This window comes from Phyllopteryx taeniolatus, chromosome 3, assembly GCF_024500385.1.
Source record: "Phyllopteryx taeniolatus isolate TA_2022b chromosome 3, UOR_Ptae_1.2, whole genome shotgun sequence".
Lineage (NCBI taxonomy): Eukaryota > Metazoa > Chordata > Actinopteri > Syngnathiformes > Syngnathidae > Phyllopteryx > Phyllopteryx taeniolatus.
The window spans coordinates 11,880,513-11,905,861 of record NC_084504.1 but is presented as its reverse complement, the minus strand read 5'-3'; the positions used below and the strand labels follow the sequence as shown (position 1 = coordinate 11,905,861).

General features: G+C 40.2%; 4 protein-coding genes and 1 non-coding gene across 8 annotated transcripts; 1 reads left to right on the top strand and 4 right to left on the bottom strand.

Annotated features, from left to right (window-relative positions):
* The first annotated feature begins 463 nt into the window (after positions 1-463).
* Positions 464-4,373, top strand: LOC133475758 (zinc finger protein OZF-like). Its single transcript, XM_061769146.1, has 2 exons — positions 464-673; positions 2,263-4,373. The coding sequence occupies exons 1-2, from the start codon at positions 577-579 to the stop codon at positions 3,768-3,770; spliced, it is 1,605 nt and encodes a 534-aa protein (XP_061625130.1). The 5' UTR covers positions 464-576; the 3' UTR covers positions 3,771-4,373.
* A 1,253-nt stretch (positions 4,374-5,626) lies between these two features.
* On the bottom strand, positions 5,627-5,699 carry trnat-cgu (transfer RNA threonine (anticodon CGU)). Its single transcript has one exon. It is a non-coding gene; the product is annotated as a tRNA-Thr (tRNA).
* Positions 5,700-5,948: 249 nt separating this feature from the next.
* Positions 5,949-11,384, bottom strand: LOC133475804 (zinc finger and SCAN domain-containing protein 2-like). The gene is made up of 2 exons (XM_061769238.1): positions 11,127-11,384; positions 5,949-9,559 (listed from the first exon to the last, which is right to left on the bottom strand). Exons 1-2 carry the CDS (start codon positions 11,302-11,304, stop codon positions 8,640-8,642), a joined length of 1,098 nt encoding a protein of 365 aa, XP_061625222.1. The 5' UTR covers positions 11,305-11,384; the 3' UTR covers positions 5,949-8,639.
* Positions 11,385-12,190: 806 nt separating this feature from the next.
* LOC133475787 (gastrula zinc finger protein XlCGF57.1-like) lies at positions 12,191-15,697 on the bottom strand. The gene is made up of 2 exons (XM_061769206.1): positions 15,386-15,697; positions 12,191-13,716 (listed from the first exon to the last, which is right to left on the bottom strand). Exons 1-2 carry the CDS (start codon positions 15,561-15,563, stop codon positions 12,704-12,706), a joined length of 1,191 nt encoding a protein of 396 aa, XP_061625190.1. The 5' UTR covers positions 15,564-15,697; the 3' UTR covers positions 12,191-12,703.
* A 144-nt stretch (positions 15,698-15,841) lies between these two features.
* LOC133475784 (gastrula zinc finger protein XlCGF8.2DB-like) lies at positions 15,842-23,773 on the bottom strand. 4 transcript variants are annotated; one of them, XM_061769203.1, is made up of 3 exons: positions 23,079-23,744; positions 21,155-21,544; positions 15,842-17,790 (listed from the first exon to the last, which is right to left on the bottom strand). In XM_061769203.1, the coding sequence occupies exons 1-3, from the start codon at positions 23,254-23,256 to the stop codon at positions 17,729-17,731; spliced, it is 630 nt and encodes a 209-aa protein (XP_061625187.1). In that variant the 5' UTR covers positions 23,257-23,744; the 3' UTR covers positions 15,842-17,728. The 4 variants fall into 4 exon arrangements, with proteins under 4 accessions (XP_061625187.1, XP_061625186.1, XP_061625185.1 ...); XM_061769202.1 differs by lacking the exon at positions 15,842-17,790 and adding an exon at positions 22,663-23,004 and having other exon boundaries at positions 19,827-21,544; positions 23,079-23,216; XM_061769204.1 differs by lacking the exon at positions 15,842-17,790 and adding an exon at positions 22,973-23,004 and having other exon boundaries at positions 21,413-21,544; positions 23,079-23,773.
* Positions 23,774-25,349: the final 1,576 nt, after the last annotated feature.

The following is a 25,349-nucleotide window of genomic DNA, read 5'->3' as shown; positions in this document are numbered from 1 at the left end:
ATTTTCAAATTATTTTATCTAGTCCTGTTGTCCTAAAAAAATCTAAGAAATGTCTAATGACTTTATCTTTTGAATAATAAGAATAAACAAATAGTCTGCATAGGCTAATACCACATGAACAATATATTTTCATATTTTAATTGAAAATAACGTAAACATTCACAGGACAGGGAAGAAAAAGGAAGTGAACGTTTGGATTTAATAATAGGTTGACCGTCCTTTGGCCGCAATAATAACGATAATGAAACTTTGAAATAATTACATTAATATTCACATAACTAAATACATGTTTAAATAATAAAATAAATATTGAAACAATTAAATGACTGTTGCAATTATTAAATAAATGTTAAAATAATAAAATAAAGCCTGAAATAATTAAATAATTCAATTTTATTTAATTTGGGTACTTTTGGGCCTCCATAAATACCGCCGCAAGATGGCGGCCGTGCGGCATCATGGACCCTTTGTAAGCTGTAAAACCACCACCGAAGAAGAAAAGGCGGTTAATGGCGTCGCCGTGAGCAGACGAAAGACAAAGCACGACGGCGAAGTGGTAAACTCGCTCTAAAAGACATGAACATGTCAAGAAAGGAACTTTGTCGAGCAAAAGAGGAGAACGATCGACAACGGCCACAATGGGACACAGTTTCCTCCACTCAAATTGTCCAAGGTCTGTTCGCTACTCTGCACATTTTTGTAGCTAAAAAAAAGTGGACAAAACGCGTAGAAAATGTTTTGTGGACTCAGCGTTAGTATTGGTCATATACGAGAAATAATGTTTGCTTGAATGTTATGTACAGTTTAGGACTATGGAGATTTCACTAGGGGGACAATTACTGTCCGATTTTGGCATGCCTTTTAAAGTTAATAGATGCGGTATCAAAAACAAGAGTTCCTGATATGTCACCATGCAGGAATGTTTGTAAAATGTTTCAAGATTAGGCGTTGGTTTACATGAGACAACCATGAGCAGACAAATCCGTTTAAGACGAATCCAGTGATAGTATCATTTCCTATGATAATACTAAAACGATTATGAATCTTTAAATCCGGTGAAAATGCCCCAATGTTGGGACTGTCCAAAACGCTTAATGTAAAAAGGCTTAACATCGCTTAATGTAAGAAAACAGTGATCTATTGTCACCAAAATTTGTCTGGACATATCTACTTAATGCCCACTTCAACCTCTGAAAATATCAGAACAATTGCTCCTGTATTTTGTATTTTATGGAAGCTAAGCGTTTCTCTCTCTGTAGAAAAAAAAACGTTAATGTCAGAAAACTGTGATCAATATTCACCATTTTCTATGTGGACTTCTCTACTTATGTCCACTTCAACCCCTGAAAACATTCGAATGATCGTCCCAATATTTTTGATTTTATGAGCGTTACGCGATTTCCTCCCCATAGGCATTCACTATACAGAAAAAGCTTAACGTCTTTTAATAAGGAAAACACTTAACATCCATAAAATCCATAATATTGGGGCTGTCATTCCGATATTTTCAGAGGTTGAAGTGGGCATAAGTAGAGATGGCATGAATAGAAAAAAATACATTGTAGATGTTTAAAGGTCTTACGGTTGCTTTGTCATAGCGCCCTTCGCCATTCACCAAAAGAAGTGCTTAGACCTGTTTTACCAAATGCAGTTCTGCATATACCGCATTGGCCAGCTAGTCAACTACTAGCGGCTAGTAGCTAGTAGCCACTAGCAGGCTCGCAGACGGTGGACTGGTGTTAAGTACGTCCAATACTTCACAGCCTCTCTCCATGCGTCACGCATCGATCCAGCCACACAACAGAGACACGTAAGGGAAAGTTAACTATTGCGTTCACTAGCTTGTGAGGTAATGAGCTAGCAAGCTAGCAGTGGGGTCGTTTAATATGTCAGCGCCTCGCTCTGTGTTCTATGTGACTCCCCTTAAGCTAAGTTAACTTACAGGGGAGTTAGCAGTTTACTGAACACAGTGGCACACATGATTCAGCCTTTATAGCTGATTACAGACACTTGAGCACATACTGTACGAACAAACATATTTGATTGATATGTGAAAGTCAGGCAGTGTGTGTTTCCAGCACATTCACACACATACATTTTGTTGTTGCTTTACAGGGTCTTTAAAACATCGATTTTTATCCCATTACTTGATTAATCAATGGGATAAATGATAGAATACTAAATTCAAAAAATATTCAATAACATCAGCCCTAAGCAAGATTCTGTTTATAAGTTCCATTGTGTGTCACTTGTGTCCTGCAGACGTCCAGCAGCTGATTGGGCACCGAGAAGAATCTACGCCCCCTCATGTTAAAGAGGAAGCACAGGATCATCTGCCATGCCGCATTAAGCAGGAAGACGATGAGAGCAATGTCACCAACTTGCCTCTGACTGTCGTCGTCGTGAAGAGCGAAGATGAGTTGTCGCAGCTTCATTGCAGCATCTCACCGCAGCACATGACAACAGAAGAGCTTCCCCCTCAGCCGCAGTGTTGCGCCTCCATTTTGGTGCAGGAGGAGCAGCAGAAGGATCCACAGCCGTCCCACATGAAGGAGGAAGAGGAGGAGGCTGAGGTCAGCAAGTTGCCAATGAATGGTGTCTCTATCAAGATTGAAGCTGACGAAAACGGACCACTCCAGTGGTCACAGCTTCGTCACACTCCAAATGGAGACCACAGTGGGGGAGCACCACCAGACAACCTCTTAGCTCCACTGTCAGACACTGATGACATAGAAGACCCTTTGAGAAGTGACATAGAATGTGAAAGTGACGATAAACAGTCAAAATGCTCTGAAACTGAGTCAACTCTTGCCAACAAGAAAACTTCACAAATGCGTACAAAAACTGTCACCTGCTCTGTTTGCGGTAAAACCTTTGCTACAAAACAGACTTTGATAACACACATGAGAACACACACAGGAGGAAAACCCTATAGTTGCTCACAGTGTGGTAAAGAATTTTCACAAAGGGGATCAATGCTAGAACACGTGAGAATCCACACAGGAGAAAAGCCGTTTAGGTGCTCAGTTTGCAGTAAAACATTCTCTCAAAAAGGAAGTATGCAAGCGCACATGAGGATGCATACAGGAGAAAAACCCTTTAGTTGCTCACATTGTGGTAAGACATTCTCTCAAAAGCCATATATGGTATTACACATGAGAATACACACGGGAGAAAAACCCTTTAGTTGCTCAGTTTGTGGTAAAACATTTTCTCAAAAAGGAAGTATGCACTCACACTTTAGAAAACACACAGGAGAAAAACCTTATAGTTGCTCAACTTGTGGCCGAACTTTCTCTCATAGGGCTGCTATGGCAACACACATGAGAAGACACACGGGAGAAAAACCCTATAATTGCTCAACTTGTGGTAAAATCTTTTCTCAAAAGCCACATTTGATCTCACACATGAGAACGCACACAGGAGAAAAACCCTATAGTTGCTCAACTTGTGGTAAACTCTTCTCTCAAAAGCCACATCTGGCAACACACATGAGAACACACACAGGAGAAAAACTCTTTCGTTGCTCAGTTTGCAGTAAATCATTCTCTCATAAAGGAAGTATGCAATCACACATGAGTAAACACACAGGAGAAAAACTCCATAGTTGCTCAACTTGTGGTAAAACATTCTCTCAAATGGAACATGTGGTGACGCACATGAGCACACACACAGGAATACCCTTTAGTTGCCCAGTGTGTGGTGAAAGCTATGCTCATAGGGGCAGTTTGGCTGAACACATGCGGAAACACAACACGGAGAGCGAATGAATGTTTACCAGTTCTCAAGGCTTTGACTATAAACAGTTGAGTGGCCAAGTGTGTGAGTGGGTCATCCGTGTCATTTGACTGAAGATGAATAAATGGAATATTCTTCGATTCAGTTTGTTCTTAATGTGTAATGTCATGTATAAATGGTAGAAAAGGATTTGAGCATGCGTCACCATAAGCCATTTTTTATGTATTTGTACTTAGCTACAAAGATGATGTGGATTCTGACCACGTTGCAGCTCTTCTTCCTCTGCTCTTGCTCTTGGGTGTTGTCAATGTGTTGTTAGGATTCCCACAAAGTTTCCAGGCAGGACACGACCTTCTCCAATATTACTGGTTCACGGAGACGCGCCGCTGCTCTATGACTTTGACTGTTGTATCCCCGTGTAACACGCGCTATTGCTTCCAGATGGGAAAAGAAGTATGTGACTAAAGTGTGGCGGCATTAGCGTTTCCCACTAACCCTAACCCACCCTCTAATCGTAACCTTGACCCATTTCCTACTTCTTGGACAAATTACATTTAGTAATTTGATGTAATTTAGTTCACAATTCATGTAATCTGTTACATTACTGGGAGAAAATAATAAATTAAATTACAGTTGCTTTTGGTTATTATCCTCAGAACTGTGAGGCAGATGTGCTAGCTGGTTTTATTCTGTATTTAAATTTCATCATAATTTTCTATCAGTTTATTATTTGTTTAAAGAACAAATATTTAGTTATTTGTATGATTACAAGTTCATGATCTATGGTTTTAAATCACTTCTTTGGAGGAGGGTCCAATCCAAGGGTCCTGTTGATGCATTTGTTCAAAATTCCATCCATCCATCCATTTTCTTCTGATTATCTGGAGTCGGGTCACGGGGGCAGCAGCTTTAGCAAGGAAGAACAGACTTGCCTTTCCCGAGCCACTTCCTCCAGCTCTTCCCAGGCCAGCTGCGAGACATGATCCCTCCAGCGTGTCCTGGGTCATCGTCGGGGCCTCCTCCCACTGGGACGTGCACCTGGTACACCTCACCAGGGAGGCGTCTAGGAGGCATCCTAACCAGATCCGCGAGCCACTTCATCTGGCTCCTCTCGATGCAGAGGGCTAGCGGCTCGACTCTGAGCCCCTCAGGGATGACAGAGCCTCTCACCCTATCTCCAAGGGAGAGTCCAGACACCCTACGGGGGAAACTAATTTCGTCCGCTTGTATCCACAATCTTGTTCTTTCGGTCCTGACCCACAGCTCATGAGCTTAGGTGAGGGTAGGAACGTACAGTGACCAGCAAATCGAGAGCTCATTTAAAATTAAGACAACTAATTAAAATGTTTTCCATTGTAATTAGTTACATTGAGAAAGTAATTTGAAGTACATTTTCAACAGGGAACTTGCTTGTTATTTGAAGCTTCTGTGCGGACTTATCACACTGCAATTAAAGAAACCATCAATACTAAAAAAACGCAGTATAACAGCATGTGACTGTCACTCACATCTGGAGCAGTTCAGAATCGATATACAACATGAACTTTACTAAAACGAGTAAAGGACATAATACCAGCGGTGCTGATTATTAAACAATGTGTGCAGATCGCTACAGTCAAGTTTTACTAGTTGAACTTGACAATATAGCGCTGATCAACCAATCAGGATGGGAAAATGCTGATGTTATTGCGGGCCAGCTGGTCCTGGGAGGGAGAATTTGATCTGATTGGTTACAAAACAGTTACTTGGTGTCCAACAAAGAAGACAGTGTGCCTACTTTGATTCAATTCACCATTTCTTATAAGGAGCTGACAAAGGTTTGCCCGTTGCCAACTTTCAATGACAATATGCAAAACAACACATGCTTTATTAAGAAGTCACTGTTATCAGGCCTCAGTGAGAATTGAACTCACGACCCCTGGTTTACGAGACCAGTGCTCTCACCACTGAGCTATGAGGCCTTGTGTGGGAAATGCCGGTCTTGCTAACGTATAGCATCTCTGTGGTGGTGTTATAGTGGAGAAACACAAAGAATAGAATACTCATAAGCATATATTCTTCATCCTCTGCAAAGAAGGACTAATATTACCATTGAGTTTTGATGTCTCCATGTACCGCCATATATCTATTCTACGACCCCCAGGTGGCCTAAGGACCGCACACCAGAAGCAGTATAACCATTGAATTGAAGCTAAAAGTGTGACAAAGGGTTTGTCTTTAAATTGTATTTAATTGTGTCATTAATGCATGTTTATAACAAAAAAATAAGCATTCATGAAGAAATTGGAGGAAAAAAAATAGCTTGCTTGAGAGTTATCGACTTTTTACTACAGATAAATAATCCATAAATCAAAAATATAGGAATCAAGGAAAAGGAGCACCTATAACGCTACTAAAGGAGCTACATAATAGATGCACAAAGACAGATATATAAAGCTAGATAGACTAAATAGATAGACCTACATAAACAAACTAGTTACATGTGACATTTACATGTTAAGAACAGTCATGCCCAATAGTTATTGGATGATGACAGATTTTTAAGTACGTTTTGAATAGTAAAAGAATAAATAAAAAGAAATTCTAGATGTGATTTAAGTGAAGAATTGAGAAAGTCTTGAAGCATTCAGACGACCTGATCTTATGTCACACACTTTCTTCGCGAAACCCTGAGCACAACTGGGCAGAAAAACGTTTATTCTCTCTGTTTTGTGTCTGCATGCAGTCAAACTGGCCCTAATAGCAGAGCTTTCATCGCACATTGAACTCAAGGTGTGTTATCCTGTGTGTTTTCATGTCTTAACTTAGCTTTCTCATGAGTGAAAGTTTCACCAAGTCATTGCTTTGCAAGTCACAACTAAGTCTTTTGCCTCAAGTCTCGAGTCAAGTCCCAAGTCGAGACAAGCAAGTCCAGAGTCAAATCCTACACTTTTAGTTTTTAGTCTTTAACAATATATTGAATTCATATATTATACACTTAATATATAGAATACTCATACAGGCGGCACGGTGGACAACTGGTTAGCACATGTGCCTTACAGTTGTGGGGACCTGGGTTCAAATCCAGCCTCACCCATGTGGAGTTTGCATGTTCTCCCCGTGCCTGCGTGGGTTTTCTCTGGGTACCCCAGTATCCTCCCACATCCCAGAAACATGCATGGTAGGTTAATTGACAACTCTAAATTGCCCGTAGGCGTGAGTGTGAATGGCAACCAGTTCAGGGTGTACACCTCCCCTTGCCCAAAGCTAGCTGGGATAGGCTCCAGCACACTCACGACCCTAGTGAGGATCAGCGGTACGGAAAATGAATGAATATATATTTTAAAATCCATATTTTGTTATCGAAACAAATTTGATAAACAAGTGCATTGAAACTTTATAAGAAAATTCGGGAGCTGATCAAAATCTTTGCCCCTTCAAAACCGATCGTCAAAGGGGGAAGTGTTTTTGCCTTTTCAAAACCAATAGTAAGTTTTCAATTATTCTATGTAAATGGTATGCTATGACTTACTTTTTCTCACTTTATTTATGAAGTTACATTAAACAGACATGTCACAAATGAGAATTGGCATCCAGTAGTGCTGCAATTAGTTAGAGTATTCTACTGACAATTCTATCGAATAATCAAGTAATTGGGTAATTTTTTTGTTTGTTAAAGAGCAATTATGAATACATTTCACTTAATAATGAATGGCCAATAGGTTTCCTCTTTAAAAGCATTTTTCTTAAATTCACATTGTGCATATACATATCAAGAACCTACATTTTCTTGTCTACAAACATTTGCAGTGAGGGAATTTCAAACACAAATCCAAATAAATAAAACACAATTATAAATAGATTTCAGTTTAAACTTGACATTTCTTGTGAGTATCAAAAACATAAGGCATTATTTTTTAAAAAAAAGAACAGTTTGTCATCCTGTTGAAAAGGCTATCCAACTGTGGTATCTCAACCACAACATTAGGGGGCACTGCATAAAAATATTACATCACAAAGAGCCAAAGAAGAAGAAAATGACGCAAAAAAGCGCGCAGTTTCATGTCGAATAGATGCTAGCTTTGTCTTGATCGGTAAATAAAGTGAATAAAATAAATAAATATGACTAATTCTTGAGAACACTATACTGACTAAGCCAGACTGTAATGAAAAGGAAATCCAGACAGCATATGGCCGGCCCGCCGTGTAACTATTTGTGTAATCGCTCACAATGCTAGCTGCTAATGCTAGCAAAAACGAGCATACGAGATGTCAAGCCACGCGATTTCCACAATGCAATGTGGATTTTATTTTTGCAATAATTAACATTCCTATTATTACGTTAATTGTCATTTCTGTGTATGTTACCAGTACTTGGTGGAATGTGTACCTTATGTAACTGCCACATTTATTGTTGATTTATGTTATTTATTGATTATTTTATTCTAAACATTAGAATAACTTAGTGTCTGAAAAGAGTGAAGTCCTAGTCAATTCCTCTACTTAAGAGTACCCAACAGGGTGTTCACTGTAAATTACCCCCCCAAAAAAAATTAATTTTAAAAAGTAAACAAAAATAAGTTCAAATTAAACTTAAGTACTGTGAGACATTTTCACTTGATATCCATTGAGAGCATCAACTTAATGGTTACGTCATTCTGAAATTCCCGTAATAAATTAAACATTGGCATGTTGAACTATTGAGAGAGATTTGCAGGCTGTTTGTTTCTCAATACATTGGTAAAAGTGGCAAGTATTTTCAAGTCAATGGGCTTGAGTCCGAGTTAAGTCACGAGTCTTTGCTGTTCAAGTCGAAGTCATCTCTTGTGACACTTTGTCGAGTCATGTCTAAAGTCATCAAATTCATGACTCCAGTCCAAGTCATATGACTCGAGTCCACACGTTTGACACAGACTGAGCAACTACAGTTTTGTTCTCATGTGTGTTCTCATGTGTGTTACCATGGTTGACCTTCGGGTGAATGTTTGCCCACAAGTTGAGCAACAAAAGGGTTTTTCTGCTGTGTGTGTTCTCATGTGCCTAACCATAACGGACTTAAGGGTAAACCCTTTACCACAAATTGAGCAACTAAAGGGACTTTCGCCGATGTGTGCTTTCATGTGTGCTACCATGCTTCGCTTTGCAATGAATCTTTTCCCACATACTGAGCAACTAAAACGTTTTTCTCCTGTGTGTGTTCTCATGTGTACTGCCAGATAATCCTTTTGAGAGAATGTTTTACCACATAATGAGCAATGAAAGGGTTTCTCCCCTGTGTGCGTTCTCATGTGGGTTACCAAGTGTGACTTTAAAGTGAATCTTTTACCGCAAGTTGAGCAACAAAAGGGTTTTTCTCCTGTGTGTGTTCTCATGTGTCTAACCGTATTTTTTCTACCAAACCGTTTACCACAAACTGAGCAAGTAACCTGAACATTACACCTCTGCTTGCTGCCGATAGTTGTCTCCTTTTTAGAGCATTTCAACTGCTTGTCGTCACCTTCGCTGTCTCCATCGCTCCTCAAAGGTTCTCCTATGTTGTTTATGTGCGATAAAAGGTCGTCTAGTGGCGGTCCTCCACAGTGGTCTCCACTTGGGCTGAGATGATGAAGCTGTGACGACTCGGATTGTTTGTCTTCGTAGTTTTCATTCTCCGCAGAAACACCAGTCAGTGGCAACATGCCGATATCAGCCACCGCTTCTTCCTCTTTAACGTGGGGAGGCTGTGGACCCTCCTTTTCCTCTTTAACATGGGGGTCCTGTATCTCATCCTGCTTCAAATTGGAGCTCCCCCACTGCAGCTGAAGGGGGAGTTCTTTCTGACGACCAATCAGCTGCTGGACGTCTGCAGGACACAAGCAACACAAACACAGTTTAGATCACATGGGTCAGAAATAATATGATCTACATCAGTGATTCCCACGCGAAAGAATCACTGAATTAAATGCTAAAACCGTGCAGTGTTGAAAGTGGATGGATGGATAAATTGTTTTCACTTATTTCTATATCGCACAGTATTTATTGTTAACCACACAATTATCAAAATAAGGTAAATATTAGACTTTACACCGATCTGATTAGCCTGATCGGTATCGGTCGATATTTAGCATTTTATGCTGATAGGCTGAATGGCTTTAATGTCATAATTCGCCGATCCGATCATTGGCAAAAGACATTTACTCTGCGTCGGCATCGTGTAGATTATATTTGAATCCAAAAGCTAGTTTATTTTTTAAAAAACATGTCCGCGGTGTGGGACAGACAACACGTAATGCCCGGATCAGACAACAAGACAAATTTGCTCTTTCGCGATTGCACTATGTCACACTACTGCAATAAAATCTTTAAATCCGATACCACCGCATGCCGTCTTTTACAATCACTGGGCTTTATCTTGTCAACTTAAACGCGATCGGATACACTCGTTACCACGGCCACAACAACAACAATCGATCGCATTGTGTGTATTACAAGAACTAAATGGGGAAAAACGTGTGGTGGTGGTCACCGGTGCTCAAGACAGGATGTTTGTTTAAGGCTTGCTTGTGGTATTTTCCCGTACTTTTAATACGATACGGCTCGCAAGCAGGCAACAAAACGTTATGTAGCCTAGCAAGCTTGTGCTAGCACTAATGGTTGTGCGTAAACATGCCGCATATTGTAAACAATGGATAAAAAATAACATTTGATCTATAAAACATCAGTTGCTATTTACAATCAATGTACTTAATTGTGCCTTTTATGTCTTATGTACAGCACTTCGTTACAGCTGCGGTTGTTGTTAAAGTGCTGTATAAATAAAGTTGTGTTGACTTCAATTAATATTTAAAGAAATCTAAGTATTGACAAATTTGGGCATGTATTCAGGCATATTTATTCAGTTAAATTTGTACTGGCAATTTGAGTCACTCGGTATTATGTAACAAGTATTTGACTGCTACTTCAATAGACTTATGCATTTGAAATAAATTTATTAATCAAATGTCTTGTATTCTTTACAAAGCTATGATGTTAATTTTGTTGTTGTTTTTTTCATTTACAATAGGTGTGTTTGAAACCATTAGCCACAAAATTAAACTTATGAGAATATGAAGAGAGAAATTTTGACCACGGTGGGACCATTTTAAACTTGAATGCAATGTATCTCCATGACGACAGAGGTATATTTTATATAGTCTAAGAATTAAACGCGTCGAAAAATCACGTGACGCCAAGGCAATGTTCCGATTGGCTGTTTGGCAAAATCAACATGGTTGCCGACTGTTTGTTGGTTTGTTTTGCTGGCTAGTTCAAATCGAGTCGGAGCAAATTGGGCTTGCCATTCTTTTAAAGAGCTCATAATGTAGTTGCTAACGCATTTATTAGATAAATTAAATGTTGCAAATGTCAGGTGAGAGTTAAGTTGAACAGACCTTCGACGCGTATCACAATTTGAGTTTTGCAAACGGCTTCCAGTTGTCGTCGGTGTCGCTCGGTCTCCTCTCTCCCTCGACGAAGTTGCTCCTCGTACGATGCTATCGTTCTTTCAAACAGTCCGAAGATTTCGTCGGCGGCCGCAATGAGTCGCTCCCTTACCAACTCCTTCAACATGATGTAAAAGAGAGTTGAACACACAACTCAATGCGTCCCAGAGGCGCGAGGTGGGAGGAGGCAAGAAGTTCTCATATGACGTCATTTACTGGAGACGTCGCGTAAATGTGACGTCATTATGTAGTATGCGTGTCACGAATGAATTGCCTGCGAAGAACTTCAATAACAATTTTGGAAAAAAATGCACCGTCTGCGTGGCTGAATTATTATTATCACCGGAATTATCCACGTTATGGTTGATTTTTCAAGTGGGATGAAAGTTAAATATAATAAGTGTGTGCGTATGACGTCACCGCATACGGAAGTCACAGCGAGTCTACACACGGAGTGGCAGAAAGCGCGTGAAAACGCAATCTAAAATGGGAAAGACTTGTTTTGCGATAGTAGCTAACGTTAGGCAAAATGAATCAAGTTTTACTTACAAAAGGGTAACGTTAATTTATCTCACAAAGTAGTAAAGTAAAATAGCTTTCTAGTTTCACTCATAAGGGGGTACGCCACAAGACTAACATTGAGTTATAACTTGTGTAAGTCATAAGTGTGTTTATGATTAGCATCCATATGGGAGGTTGAGTCAAACTCTTGGGCGACCTTTTTTAATCCTGCTTTGTGGAATATTCCCTCATGTACACAAGCCAAATTTAGTAGGTGAACATGGCACCATGTAAATAAATGGAATAAAGCATCGGGTGTCTGAAGGAAAACAATGGTGCAACACAGAATACAAGCATATTCTTCATCCTCTGCTAATGACTATTAGCATTAAGTGATGATGTCTCCTGTGTCTCCATGTCCATCCATATATCTGTATTGTACTGCCCCTAGCTGGCCTAGGAGTGCACACCAGGAGCGGCATATGAACAGAAACAAAAAGTATGACAAAGAGTTTAATTCTTTAACTTTTATTCATTTGTGTCCTTAATGTATGTTTATCGCATTAATGACAAATTGGAGAAAAAAACTTCCATCAGTCCACATTCAAAAATATAGGAATCAAGGAAAAGGAGCACATATAAAGCAACGAAAACAAATACACAAGACAGATACATAAAGATGATTTAAGTAAAGACTGCTTGACTACCTGTCTAGAAGTACTCAGATGACCGAATCTTTTATCCCAAGACCCACACACGTACCACTTTCTAGTGTGCTCAGAAAAATGTTTATTCTCCCTGTTTTGTGTCTGCATGTACAGTATCAAACTTGCCCTATTAACATAGCTTTCACCGCAAATTGAACTATAGGTGTTTCCTCCTGTGTGTTTTCATGTCTTAATTTTCTCATGAGTGAAAGTTTTACCACAAAATGAGCAATGAAAGGGGTTTTCTCCTTTGTGTCTTCTCAAGTGTGTGATGCCATTCCTCCTTTTTGAGAGAATGTTTCACCACGAACTGAACAACTAAAGGTCTGTTTTTGTGTGTGTTCTCATGTGGTTTACCATAGTTGACTTTTGGGCGAATGTTCGGCCACAAGTTGAGCAACAAAAGGGTTTTTCTCCTGTGTGTGTTCTCATGTGTGTTAACATGTTTCGCTTTGTAACAAATTTATTCCCACATACTGAGCAACAAAAGGGTTTTTCTCCTGTGTGTGTTGTCATGTGTCGAATCATCAGTGAGTTAAGGACAAATCCTTTACCACAAACTGAGCAACGAAAGGGTTTTTCTCCTGTGTGTACTTTCATGTGTACTACCATGCTTCGCTTTGAAATGAATCTTTTCCCACATACTGAGCAACTAAAAGGTTTTTCTCCTGTGTGTGTTCTCATGTGTATTGCCACATAATCCTTTTGAGAGAACGCTTTACCACATAATGAGCAATCAAAGGGTTTCTCTCCTGTGTGTGTTCTCATGTGGGTTTTCATGCTTGGCTTTAAAGTGAATCTTCTACCGCAAATTGAGCAACAAAAGGGTTTTTCTCCTGTGTGTGTTCTCATGTGTCCAATTTTATTTGCTTTACCAAACCTTTTACCACAAATTGAGCAGGTAACCTTAATATTACACCTTTGCTTGCTACCGATAGTTGTCTCCTTTTTAGCAGATTTCAACTGCTTGTCGTCACCTTCGCAGTTTGCGTCACTCCTCAAAGGTTCTTCAATATCATCATTGTGCGACAGTGGAGCGAAGAGGTTGTCTGGTGGTGGTCCTCCACAATGGTCTCCACTTGGGCTGTGATGATGAAGCTGTGACGACTCGGGTTGTTTGTCTTCGTGGTTTTCACTCTCCGCAGAAACACCAGTCAGTGGCAACATGCCGATATCAGCCACCCCCTCTTCCTCTTTAACGTGGGGAGGCTGTGGATCCTCCTCTTCCTCTTTAACATGGGGGTCCTGTATCTCATCCTGCTTCAAATTGGAGCTCCCCCATTGCGGTTGAGGGGGGAGTTCTTCCTGACGACCAATCAGCTGTTGGACATCTGCAGGACACAAGCAACACAAACACAGTTTAGATCACACGAATCAAATATAGTGTCCCCTTCAAAAGTATTGGAGCGGCAAGCTCAATTCATTTGTTTTTGTTGTATACTGAAGACATTTGGGTTTCAGATCAAAGGATGAATATGAGATAAAAGTTTGTAATTCCAGCTTTCATTTCATATTTATATCTAGATGTGTTTCACAAATTACGACAGAGCACCTTTTGTTTGAAGCCACCTACCTTTCAAGTGAGCATAATATTTAATATTTGTTGGCATAACCCTTACTTCCAATACCTACATCAAGCCTGCGACCCATTGACGTCACCAGACTGTTGCATTCTTCATTTGAAATGCTGTTCCAGGCCTTTACTGTAGCCTCTTTCAGTTCTTGTTTGTTTCTGGGGGTTCCTCCCTTCAGTCTCCTCTTCAGGAGGTAAAATACATGCTCGATTGGGTTAAGGTCCGGTGATTGACTTGGCCAGTCAAAGTTTGTGTCCAAGTTTGTGTCCTCTCTCCGCTGCTCTTCTCTCTCTATCCGAATGACTGCACCCGGCTGTCAAACTCCTGAAGTTTGCAGATGACACAACAGTCATCTGCCTCATCACAGACGGTGACAAGTCTGCGTATCGACAGGAAGATGGCGGCTGGAGCTGTGGTGTGGCCGACAACCTGGAGCTGAGCACGCTCAAGACTGTAGAATGTATGGAAAAAGTATGGAGAAAGAAAGATCTGCTTATGATCCAAAACACACAAGTTCCTCTGTTAAGCATGGTAGAGGTAATGTCCTGGCTTGGGATTGCATGGCTGCTTCTGGGACAGGCTCAGTAGTCTTTATTGATGATGTAACTCATGATCGTAGCAGCAGAATGAATTCTAAAATTCTACAAAACCATTTTGTCTGGCAGTTTACAGAAAAATGCATCCAAACTAATGTGGAGAAGCTTCATCATGGAACAAGACAATGACCCAAAAAACACTGCCAACACAACAAAGGACTTCATCAAGGGGGAAAAAGTTGAAGGTCATAGACTGACCTTAACCAAATAGAGCATGCATTTTACCTCCTGAAGAGGAGACTAAAGGGAGAAAACCCCAGAAACAAACACAAACTGAAAGAGGCTGCAGTCAAGTCCTGGAAAAGCATTTCAAATGAAGAATGCAACAGTCTGACGAAGTCAATGGGTCGCACACAGGCTTGATGCAGTTATTGCAAATAAGGGTTATGCCACCTAATATTAAATGTTATTCACTTTAAGTTCATTTAATAATTTCCGTTACAATACTTTTGCTCACTTGAAAACTGGGGGGCTTCAAACGAAAGGTGCTCTGTCCTGAGTTGTTAAACACATCTAGATGTAAATATCATGAAATGAAAGCTGGAATTCTGAACTTTTGTCTTATATTCATCTTTTGATCTGAAACCAAAATGTCTTCAGTATACAACAAAAACAAAGGAATTGAATTTACCGTCCCAATACTTTTGGAGGGGACTGTAATATGTGACTCTCCAGCATGAAACCGATCACATGGCCAGGTCCAACTCCCTGATGTAGCCCTGTGGACTGATACGCGTTGATGTTTTTTGGAGAGCTCCTAGGTGCAATTTTAAAGTACTTATTAGAGAACTAAACGTTGAAACTGTCAGGTGGGAGTTATGTGAACAGACCTTCGATGCGTATCACAACTTGAGTCTTGCAAACGGCTTCCAGTTGTCGTCGGTGTCGCTCGGTCTCCTCTCTCCCGCGACGAAGTTGCTCCTCGTAGGACGCGATCGTTTTTTCAAACAGCCCAAAGATTTCGTCGGCGGCCGCAACGAGTCGCTCCCTTACCAACTCTTTCAACATTTTGATGTAAAAGACAGTTATAAACGAGCACACAAGAAAACAGAGATGAACGCACGACACAATGGCCCCTCTTCGGCCTTACGAATTTTCCTTTCCTATTCGACATCAACCGGAAGTACTTGGAGGAAAGGTCGTCCGAGTTCTCCAAAATGCTGAGGAAAGCTTCCTGCTTCTTCTTTTTCTTCTTGTTTGTTGGCGGGTGGCATCAAACGTTCAAGATGCATTACCGCCATCTACTGTACTGGAGTGTGGATCAGAGTACGTCTATACACATGTACAGTACTAAGGAGCAAAATAAATCAATAATAAAAAAAAATATATACTTTAGACTAGATTCTCTTTATCAATCATATTTCATTTAAAAACTGAAACAAGGCTTTGATCTTAATTTCAGTGTTCAGTACATTTATGAGATTAAATAGTGGAACCTCACTTTTCTTCAACTCATCTCGTCGCCTCCATAACTTTGACAATAACAAATAACATGTTCGACACGCTCCTCCTCTACTCCACATTCACACAAACCTTTACAGTGCTTCCCACTTAAATGCATTTTCCCATTCCGCCCTGTATGTCCTAATCTTAATCTTATGATCGATTGTTTGTTCCCTTCTGTTTCTACACGCTGCGCCTTATAGAAATGCCGTCCTGTGGGACCTCCATTCCCAAGTTTTTGCCATTCTCTTTTGATTATGTTTTTCACATAAGCCTTGACCTCACCCATGCCAAAAGGTATTCCCAACTATTCTTCTCGTTGAAGTGCTTGTTTTGCAAAATAATCATCTTTTTCATTCCCCTTAATTCCTTTATGTGCTGGAACCCACATAAACCTGACGCTCGTCTCTAATTTACTTAATCTATACAATATCTCGTGAATTTCAAATAACGCATCTGACCTACTTTGTGATACCATGTTTTTTAAAGGACAATAATGCTGATAACGAATCAGAAACAGGCTACAAACCGCTTTAACCTGTTTTGTTCAATCAACGTTTTTGCTGATTTTTCTCATGTTATTGAAGATTGATCCTCGCCTCCGAGGTATGACCCGTATGCAACACCTCAAGCTCTTCCTCGTTTTTGTCCTGTATCTTTCACCATAAACATATTTTGTATTTCCCGCAGTCAAGCCACTTCACTTCCGCCTTCCTTTCTCCCCAAAAGGAAATTCATTACCCAGACTCCTTTAGTAGAGCAGCAATATTTAAAGCAACAGACCAACGACGAGATATCCAGACTACATGAAGACGCTTGAGTGTTACGTTAGAGATTTAAAAAATAATTATGTCAGCAATACATTTTGTCTTTCCCTTTATTTAATCTAATACTAATGTTGTGCTCAAGTATTCAAGTGGACTCTAAAATTGTATTCATTGTGTTTTGAATAAAGTTTCTTTTTTAAAACGGCATCACTTCAACCGGGATTAAATCCAAGTCAAATACAATCATACCTGTTACGCTTCACAATTTTACCGATGCAAAGACGATTCATCTATGTGAAGCCACTGATGATCACAGTAATTACCAACAATGATTTAACAAGGCAGGAAACAGAAAATATTAACATGCAGCAATTTGTTTCTATAACCAAGTGTTTACATTTTCAAATGATAATTTCCACAACATTCCTAAGAAATTACAATATCACATCAATGGTGAGCTGTTTTTAGTACAGGCTCCCACCATGGATGTGGTCCTTGGAGCCAAACTGCTGCTCTGGCACAGAAGCAATATTCACACACACACCATACTGTACATTTTTAAACACAGTATGTAAACATATACAATGTATGACATATGTATTACATATGTATTACACATGGGTCAGTGTCATATATTTGACCAGTAGCGGTAAAGACATGGCTTACTGAATTTTCTTTTGAAAAAGCAATTAATTTTACCGATATCACTATTTGAGAGGCATGGTGGACGACTGGTTAGCATATCTGCTTCACAGTTTTGAGGACCGGGGTTCAAATCCCTGCCCCGCCTGTGTGGAGTTAGCATGTTCTCCCCAAGCCTCCATGGGTTTTCTCCGGGCACTCCCGTTTCCTCCCACATCCCAAAAAAATGCATAATTGAAGACTCTAAATTGCCCGGAGGTGTGAATGTGAGTGTGATTGGTTGTTTGTTTGTATGTGCCCTGCGATTGGCTGGCGACCACTTCAGGGTGTACCCCGCCTCTCGCGTAGAATCAGCTGGGATAGGCTCTGGCAAACCCACGACCCTAGTGAGGAAAAAGAGGTACAGAAAATGGATGGATGAGTATTTGACTTATTGGCAGTTGATTGGTTGATAGCTCCGCCTCTCTCCTCACACAAGTGTCCAAAACATGTGGCAGCAAGCCCAATGACACAACCACAAAGTCGATCACCAAACTGCAGCCTAGGGTGTCCTGGTGCCAAGTGCATGGATGGACAAGCTTATGTTTGAACATGGTGTTCGTTATGGACAGTCTGTAACAGGCACAAAAGTCCAATAACACAACACTGCTCGGGTTCTGATTGGGGGTGCCCTTCTTCCCAATCCCAGGTCTCATTGTCATTTCCCAAATGTGAGCGTTGAAGTCCCACACGAGAACTAGGGAGTCCCCAGTAGGGACACTCTCCAGCACCCCCTTCAAGGGTAAGTACTCTGACCTGCTGTTTGGTTCAGAGGCACAAACAACAGTCAGGACCCATCCTCCCCACCTGAAGGCAGAGTGAGGCCACCCTCTCATCTCCTGAGATGAACCCCAACGTACAGGCACCGAGCCTGTAAAGTAATTTGATATATATGAAACATACATTTTCCAAATCAGGCTGAAATATGTGCCACCAGGAATCGTATTTGAATCATCTATATTAGAATTTGAATGGCTAAACTTGAATAACTGCTTTAAAAACTGAATTTGAATAACATAGTTTGAATTTGTATTGTTCAAATTGAAACATTGCATTAAAAAACTGACCAGTGAGATTTGAAGTCCAATTCCCTGGGTAAAAAGACTAGTACTTTAACCACTGAGATATGAAACCTTAAGTTTGACATGCTGTAGCATAGCATTAGGATTTGTTAACCAGGCAAGGCCTCACCCAGTTAGCACTGGCCTTGCAAACCAAGGGTCAGGAGTTCTCAATTCTCTCTGGGGTGATCCACCAGTGAGTCTTAAAGTGAGCATTTTAGTTAACAAGGAAGCATAAAACTTCTTGCAGATAAGGACGTTGCTTTGCTTGGTGCAGACAAAACATGTGCCTCTTCCTTCTTGACCTCTTATTTTTTTTTAGACAACCACACACATTACACAGTCATCAGGCCTCCCCCTGGGTTCACAGACCAGTACTCTAGTCCAGTGATTCCCAACCAGTGTGCCGTGGCACATTATTAGTTTGCCGTGAGCGCTTTTCAGGTGTGCCGTGGGAAATTATTTACAAGAAATAATGTATCTTTGTTCATCTATTTATGCCAGTGAGGCACAGTGACAGACAGAACAAATAAATGCTCTTCTATTAGATGGCAGGAAGCATATACAGTAAATAATGTATCCACTTTTTGTGACATTTTTGTTTGTTGGTGTGCCGTGAATTGTGTTTCACTTGGGCTGTGTTCAAACATAATACTAGCTGCCAATTAATAAAGCTCACTGGGTAAAAGTGATGCCACCTGCCCCCCCCCCCCGTTCCCTATAAAATTGTTCAGATAACCTCGGTGGGCTTATCACCAAGTCGTAAACAGAGAGGCCTTTGTCCTCGATGAGAAAACCAAATGTAGCCTAATTCAACTATTCTTAGTCTAACTTGGAACAGTAAAAACAGAACAGTAGAATATTATTACATGTAAATAATAATTTGATGCCTCGAGATACGAGTGACTCGAATTTTCTTGCGATACAAACCGTTGCTCGGATGATTTCTTTGCTTTGAATTGCTCGTGCAAACTTGAGATATGAGCACTCTACAGTATGGTGACAGTGAACTCAACTCACTTCACAACTAACAGCAGTTTGGCAGATAGACCTACAAAGAAAATTACACTTTGTGTATTGAAAACAACCACATAGCTCAGCCTTTAAGCCCGCTGTCTTAATACTATACTAACCAATCATGGGAAACGTCGTGACTTGCTAACGAATAGGATCTATGCGGCGTTGTTATAACCCTAAAAGCATCGGGTGTCTGAAGTAAAATGATGGCGCAACACATAGAATACAATACTCACAAGCATATATTCTTCATCCTCTGCAAAGAATTACTAATATTACCAAGCAAAAGGTATGACAAAGAGTTTAATTCTTTAACTTTTATTTATTTGTGTCCTTAATGTATGTTTATAGCATTAATGACAAATTGGAGAAAAAAACTCAGTTCAGATCATCCATCATATATCCGTCCACATTCAAAAATTAAGAAATCAAGGAAAAGGAGCACCTATGAAGTTACAAAAAAAAAATACACAGACAAATACATAAAGATTGATAGACAAGATAGATACACCTACATAAACATAACTTGAACCATTTACATTTTAAGAAGATACAGTCACGCCCAATAGTATGGGGAAGATAACAGATTTTTAAATACGTTTTGACATGTTTAAAAAAAAAAACGTTCTAGATGTGATTAAGTATAGACTTTTTGAAAGTGTCTTCTCAAACGTTTTGGCTCAGGGGACACATTGACTTTTAAAATTTGACAGACGGGCCATCCCAGGACCAGATGGACTTCTCAGAACACATCTGAGGTGTTCATCACTCAGCTGGGATCTGTAGGTGTTCATCACACTAAAAGTCTGTTCACACACATATGTAGAGCCAAACACCACCAGCATCCTGTGTGCCATCTTCTCATGAGTGAAAGTTTTACCACAAACTGAGCCGTGAAAGGGGTTGTCACCCTTGTGTCTTCTCATGTGTGTGATTCAATTTGAGAGAATGTTTCACCAGAAACTGAGCAACTAAAGGTTTGTTTTCGTATGTGTTCTCATGTGGTTTACCATGGTTGACTTTTGGGTGAATGTTCGGCCACAACTTGAGCAACAAAAGGGTTTTTCTCCTGTGTGTGTTCTCATGTGTGTTAACATGTTTCGCTTTGAAACAAATCTGTTCCCACATACTGAGCAACAAAAGGGTTTTTCTCCTGTGTGTGTTGTCATGTGGCGAACCATCATTGACTTAAGGAAAAATCCTTTACCACAAACTGAGCAACGAAAGGGTATTTCTCCTGTATGTTCTTTCATGTGTGCTACCATAATTCGCTTTGCAATGAATCGTTTCCCACATACTGAGCAACTAAAAGGTTTTTCTCCTGTGTGTGTCCTCATGTGTATTGCCACATAATCCTTTTGAGAGAATGTTTTACCACATAATGAGCAAGTAAAGGGTTTCTCTCCTGTGTGTGTTCTCATGTGGGTTTTCATGCTTGGCTTTAAAGTGAATCTTCTACCGCAAATTGAGCAACAAAAGGGTTTTTCTCCCGTGTGTGTTCTCATGTGTCTAATTGTATTTTTTTTACCAAACCTTTTACCACAAATTGAGCAGGTAACCTTAATATTACACCTTTGCTTGCTGCCAATAGTTGTCTCCTTTTTAGCACATTTCAACTGTTTGTCGTCACCTTCGCAGTATGCGTCGCTCCTCGAAGGTTCTTCTATGTCATCATTGTGCGACAGTGGAGTGAAGAGGTTGTCTGGTGGTGGTCCTCCACAGTGGTCTCCACTTGGGCTGTGATGATGAAGCTGTAACGACTCGGGTTGTTTGTCTTCGTGGTTTTCACTCTCCGCAGAAACACCAGTCAGTGGCAACATGCCGATATCAGCCACTCCCGCTTCCTCTTTAACATGGGGAGGCTGTGGATCCTTTTTTTCTTCTTTAACACGGGGGTCCTGTGGATCCTTCTTTTCTTCTTTAACACAGGGGTCCTGTAGGTCATCCTGCTTCAAACTGGAGCTCCCCGATTGCAGTTGAGGGGGGAGTTCTTCCTGACGACCAATCAGCTGTTGGACATCTGCAGGACACAAGCAACACAAACACAGTTTAAATCACACGGCTCAAATATACTGTAATATGTGACTCTCCTGCATGAAACCGATCAGAAGTCACACGACCAGGTCCAACACTCTGGTGTTTTTTAATGGCTGAGCCCTCAAAAATAAAGGCTTTTTACATTTGTTATCCCACTGAGTGCCTGGATCAGGATTTTTTTTTTTCCAACCTCTTTTTTTAAAATGGAAATGTTTGCCTTTTCAGAAAATGTATCTGCATAAAAACAGATGTGACTTCTAATCAGTTTCATGCTGGAGAGTCACATATGACCTACATTAGTGATTCCCACACTGTTACTTGTTCTAGCAACGTGACAAGTGGCCGCCATCTTGGTATAATTAAAACAAAAATGGAATGAGCACTTCAAATGCCTCTAACCTCCTCTGTAAGAAATACATAAAAAAAGAATTGATGACTTTAGTACATGACCTATTCTGCTCTTTGTGAGAAGATTAAAAATTGTCGTTTATAATGCATGGCCATGCAGCAGAACAGGACAGGTTAAAAAAATAAATAAATGTGAAACTGGCAGTCATTTCCAATACTACGAAACCATTTTAGAGCAATGGGGAAATAAATAGCGGCACGTTGTCCGACTAGTGAGCAGACCCGCCTCTCAGTTCAAATCAGGCCTCGCCTGTGTGGAGTTTGCAAGTTCTCCCCGTGACCTGCGTGGGTTTCCTCCAGGTACTCCGGTTTACTCCCACATCCCAAAAACAAGCAAGGTAGGTTAATTGAAGACTCTAAATTGCCCGTAGGTGTGAATGTGAGTGCGAACGGTTGTTGAAACGCTTAGCGGCCATAAAACCATAAATACAGGGCCAATTGTTCTGATCATTTCAGAGGTGCAGGTGGTCATAAATAGGGTTGTACACATAAATGTTGGTGACGATCGGTCGCATTTTTGGGAGATTAAGCGACGTGACACTTTTGGCCGGGAGACCCTGTCATGACACCCAGCGGTGTGAGTCAAAAGTCCCATCTGTCACACAATGCCACCATGCACCCTACAGAAACGCCCTTGTCATCCATGGGAACTCCTTTCAAATGTCTTAGAAGTATTTGTGATGCAATCAATACCAAATTGAGCTAACATGCAGAAATGAATCTGCAAGAACTACTTCACGTGGGATGACGTGGCTCTTCTTTCCTCAAGTAGGTGCTTCAGCGGTCAGATTTTTCAACAACAGGCCTTCCGACATGTTTCATAATCACTAGTTTCACTCATTATTGTCTACTTTTAATATAGACATAAAAGGATGTTCAGTGAGGAAATGTCCTCCTCCCCTTCTGCCATGGACGTGTCAGGCTGAGATAGGCTGATGTGTCCAAAATGTGGGCGGTCCGAAGTTCGCCCGCCGGCTTCATCACGTTAAAGTCCTGCACCCACCCAACTGTTGGGGTTCGCCTTTTGGAGAGCTCCTAAGTGTAGTTTTAACGTCCTTGTTAGATAAATACAATGTTGAAACTGTCAGGTGGGAGTTATGTGAACAGACCTTCGATGCGTATCACAACTTGAGTCTTGCAAACGGCTTCCAGTTGTCGTCGGTGTCGCTCGGTCTCCTCTCTCCCGCGACGAAGTTGCTCCTCGTAGGACGCGATCGTTTTTTCAAACAGCCCAAAGATTTCGTCGGCGGCCGCAACGAGTCGCTCCCTTACCAACTCTTTCAACATTTTGATGTAAAAGACAGTTATAAACGAGCACACAAGAACACAGAGATGAACGCACAACACAATGGCCCCTCTTCGGATTCTTGTTTTGGCTAACGGACCTTCCTTTCCTATTCGCCATAAACCGGAAGTACTTGGAGGAAAGGTCGTCCGAGTTCTCCAAAATGCCGAGGAAAGCTGCCTCGATGTCACCTTTGGCGTAGGTTACTTCGGAGAAACCTTTACGAAAGGAAATTTTTTTGTTTACCCACAATCCTTTAGTAGAGCAGCAATATTTAAAGCAACAGACCAGCCACGAGGTTTCCAGACTACACGAAGACGCTTGAGTGTTTACGTGCGAGTTTAAAAATATTTACGTCAGCAATACTCGCCGTCGAGTTATTTAGTTACATTTTGTCCTTTCTTTTATTTAATGTAATACTAATCTTATGTTCAAGTGGACTCTAAAATTGAGTTACTTCTGTTTAAATAAAGTTTATTTTAAAACCAACACGTCAACGGGGACGGATGTTTGACGACAGCTCAAGAGAGATCCTGCAGGCCGCAGGGGTCACCGACCTTTTTGCAACTGACTGATTCATGTGAAAGGCTCCCAGTTTGATACACACTTGTAAAAATAACACATTTGCAGAAATTACCTTTGGTTATATGTTATTATTAATCATTAGTTATAGTGATCCATGTGAAGATACTGATCATATTAATGATTTCTCACAATAATTATCAACAACGGGGTAGGATACAGATATGTAACATTTTATTTCTACAAATGTCTACAAGTATTTAAAAAAAAAAAGATCCCTGCTGGAAAAGGAAATCACAATTGCACCTCCACGGTGCTCACGGCACAAGCAGCATGAGAGCACCCCCAAGAACCACATGGGTAGCCCACAGGCCTGCTTTAAAAATAGCTCATCAGTGACGGGACATTGTGATTTCCAAGGAATGTTGCAGAAGTGATCATTTTAAAATGCAAACAATTATAGAGATTCATAGAAATGAAGTGTTGCATATTGATATTGATCTTTTTTCTACCTTGTTAAATAATAATCATTGTGAGAAATCATGAACAATATCATTGTCTTCAAATAGATGAATAAACTTAATTAGCTTATAATTAAATATAAATAATGGAGATTTCAAAAGTCTATCAAACTGGTAGCACTGTTAGCTCTGTTTCAAAAAGGTTGGTGAACCCTGGTCTTTACATTTTAAGAACACAGCGAATTATGAATTATTTGGAAAATTCCCATTTGATTGTCTCACACACAGCAGTTCATCACTTTCTTGGTGCAACCACAAGTGCAACACGAACAACATTGAATGAAACAGAGCATTTTTAAAAAGAGCTCTGTCACTTCAATAAAAACAATACATGGTCTGATTCAGATGCATGGACGTATTAACCTTTAAAGTCTTTTATATAAAAAAAAAGGTAAATTGTACATAGCGCTAACTTCAAAGAATAGGGGTGACAAACTTGTTTTCACTGTTAAGGTTTCCCTTCACGGGCTTGTTATATGTGAAACCACATTTATTTGACATTTCTAAGGGTTTATTGGTAAACCAAAAATCATAATTCTGTACCTACCGTAATTTTAAGGTCAAGGTTCCGTTCACATCGGGAACAGTATGCAAAACAAAAATGTGTTTCATCTAAACAGGAACACATTCAATGATATTTCAAATGAAAAATCAACAGCTAGAATCTTTTCTTTTATGCGCAACACCAACCATTTGTCTTTCTTTTAAGTAATAATAAACGATGCAGACAAGTGTAACAGTAATGTTTTCAACATTGTGAATTATGCAACAAAAACACTATCTAAATTTTTCACAAAAAAAAAAAAAAAAAGTTTCTTGCGTACATATGGCCAGCCATTATTTGTATTAGAGATACGCTAAGCTGCACTATATTTGTCTATGGAACAGGCATGTGGCTAGAGTGCCAGGCAGTTACTTTTTCTTTCACTGACCTATAATAGTCTGTATGAGAATCCTAATAAAGGCTAGTATATCATATTACATAACTGTAAACCTTGCAGCTTAGCTAGACACATAGCTAACAATATGGTTCCTCCCAAAAAGAGTGAAGC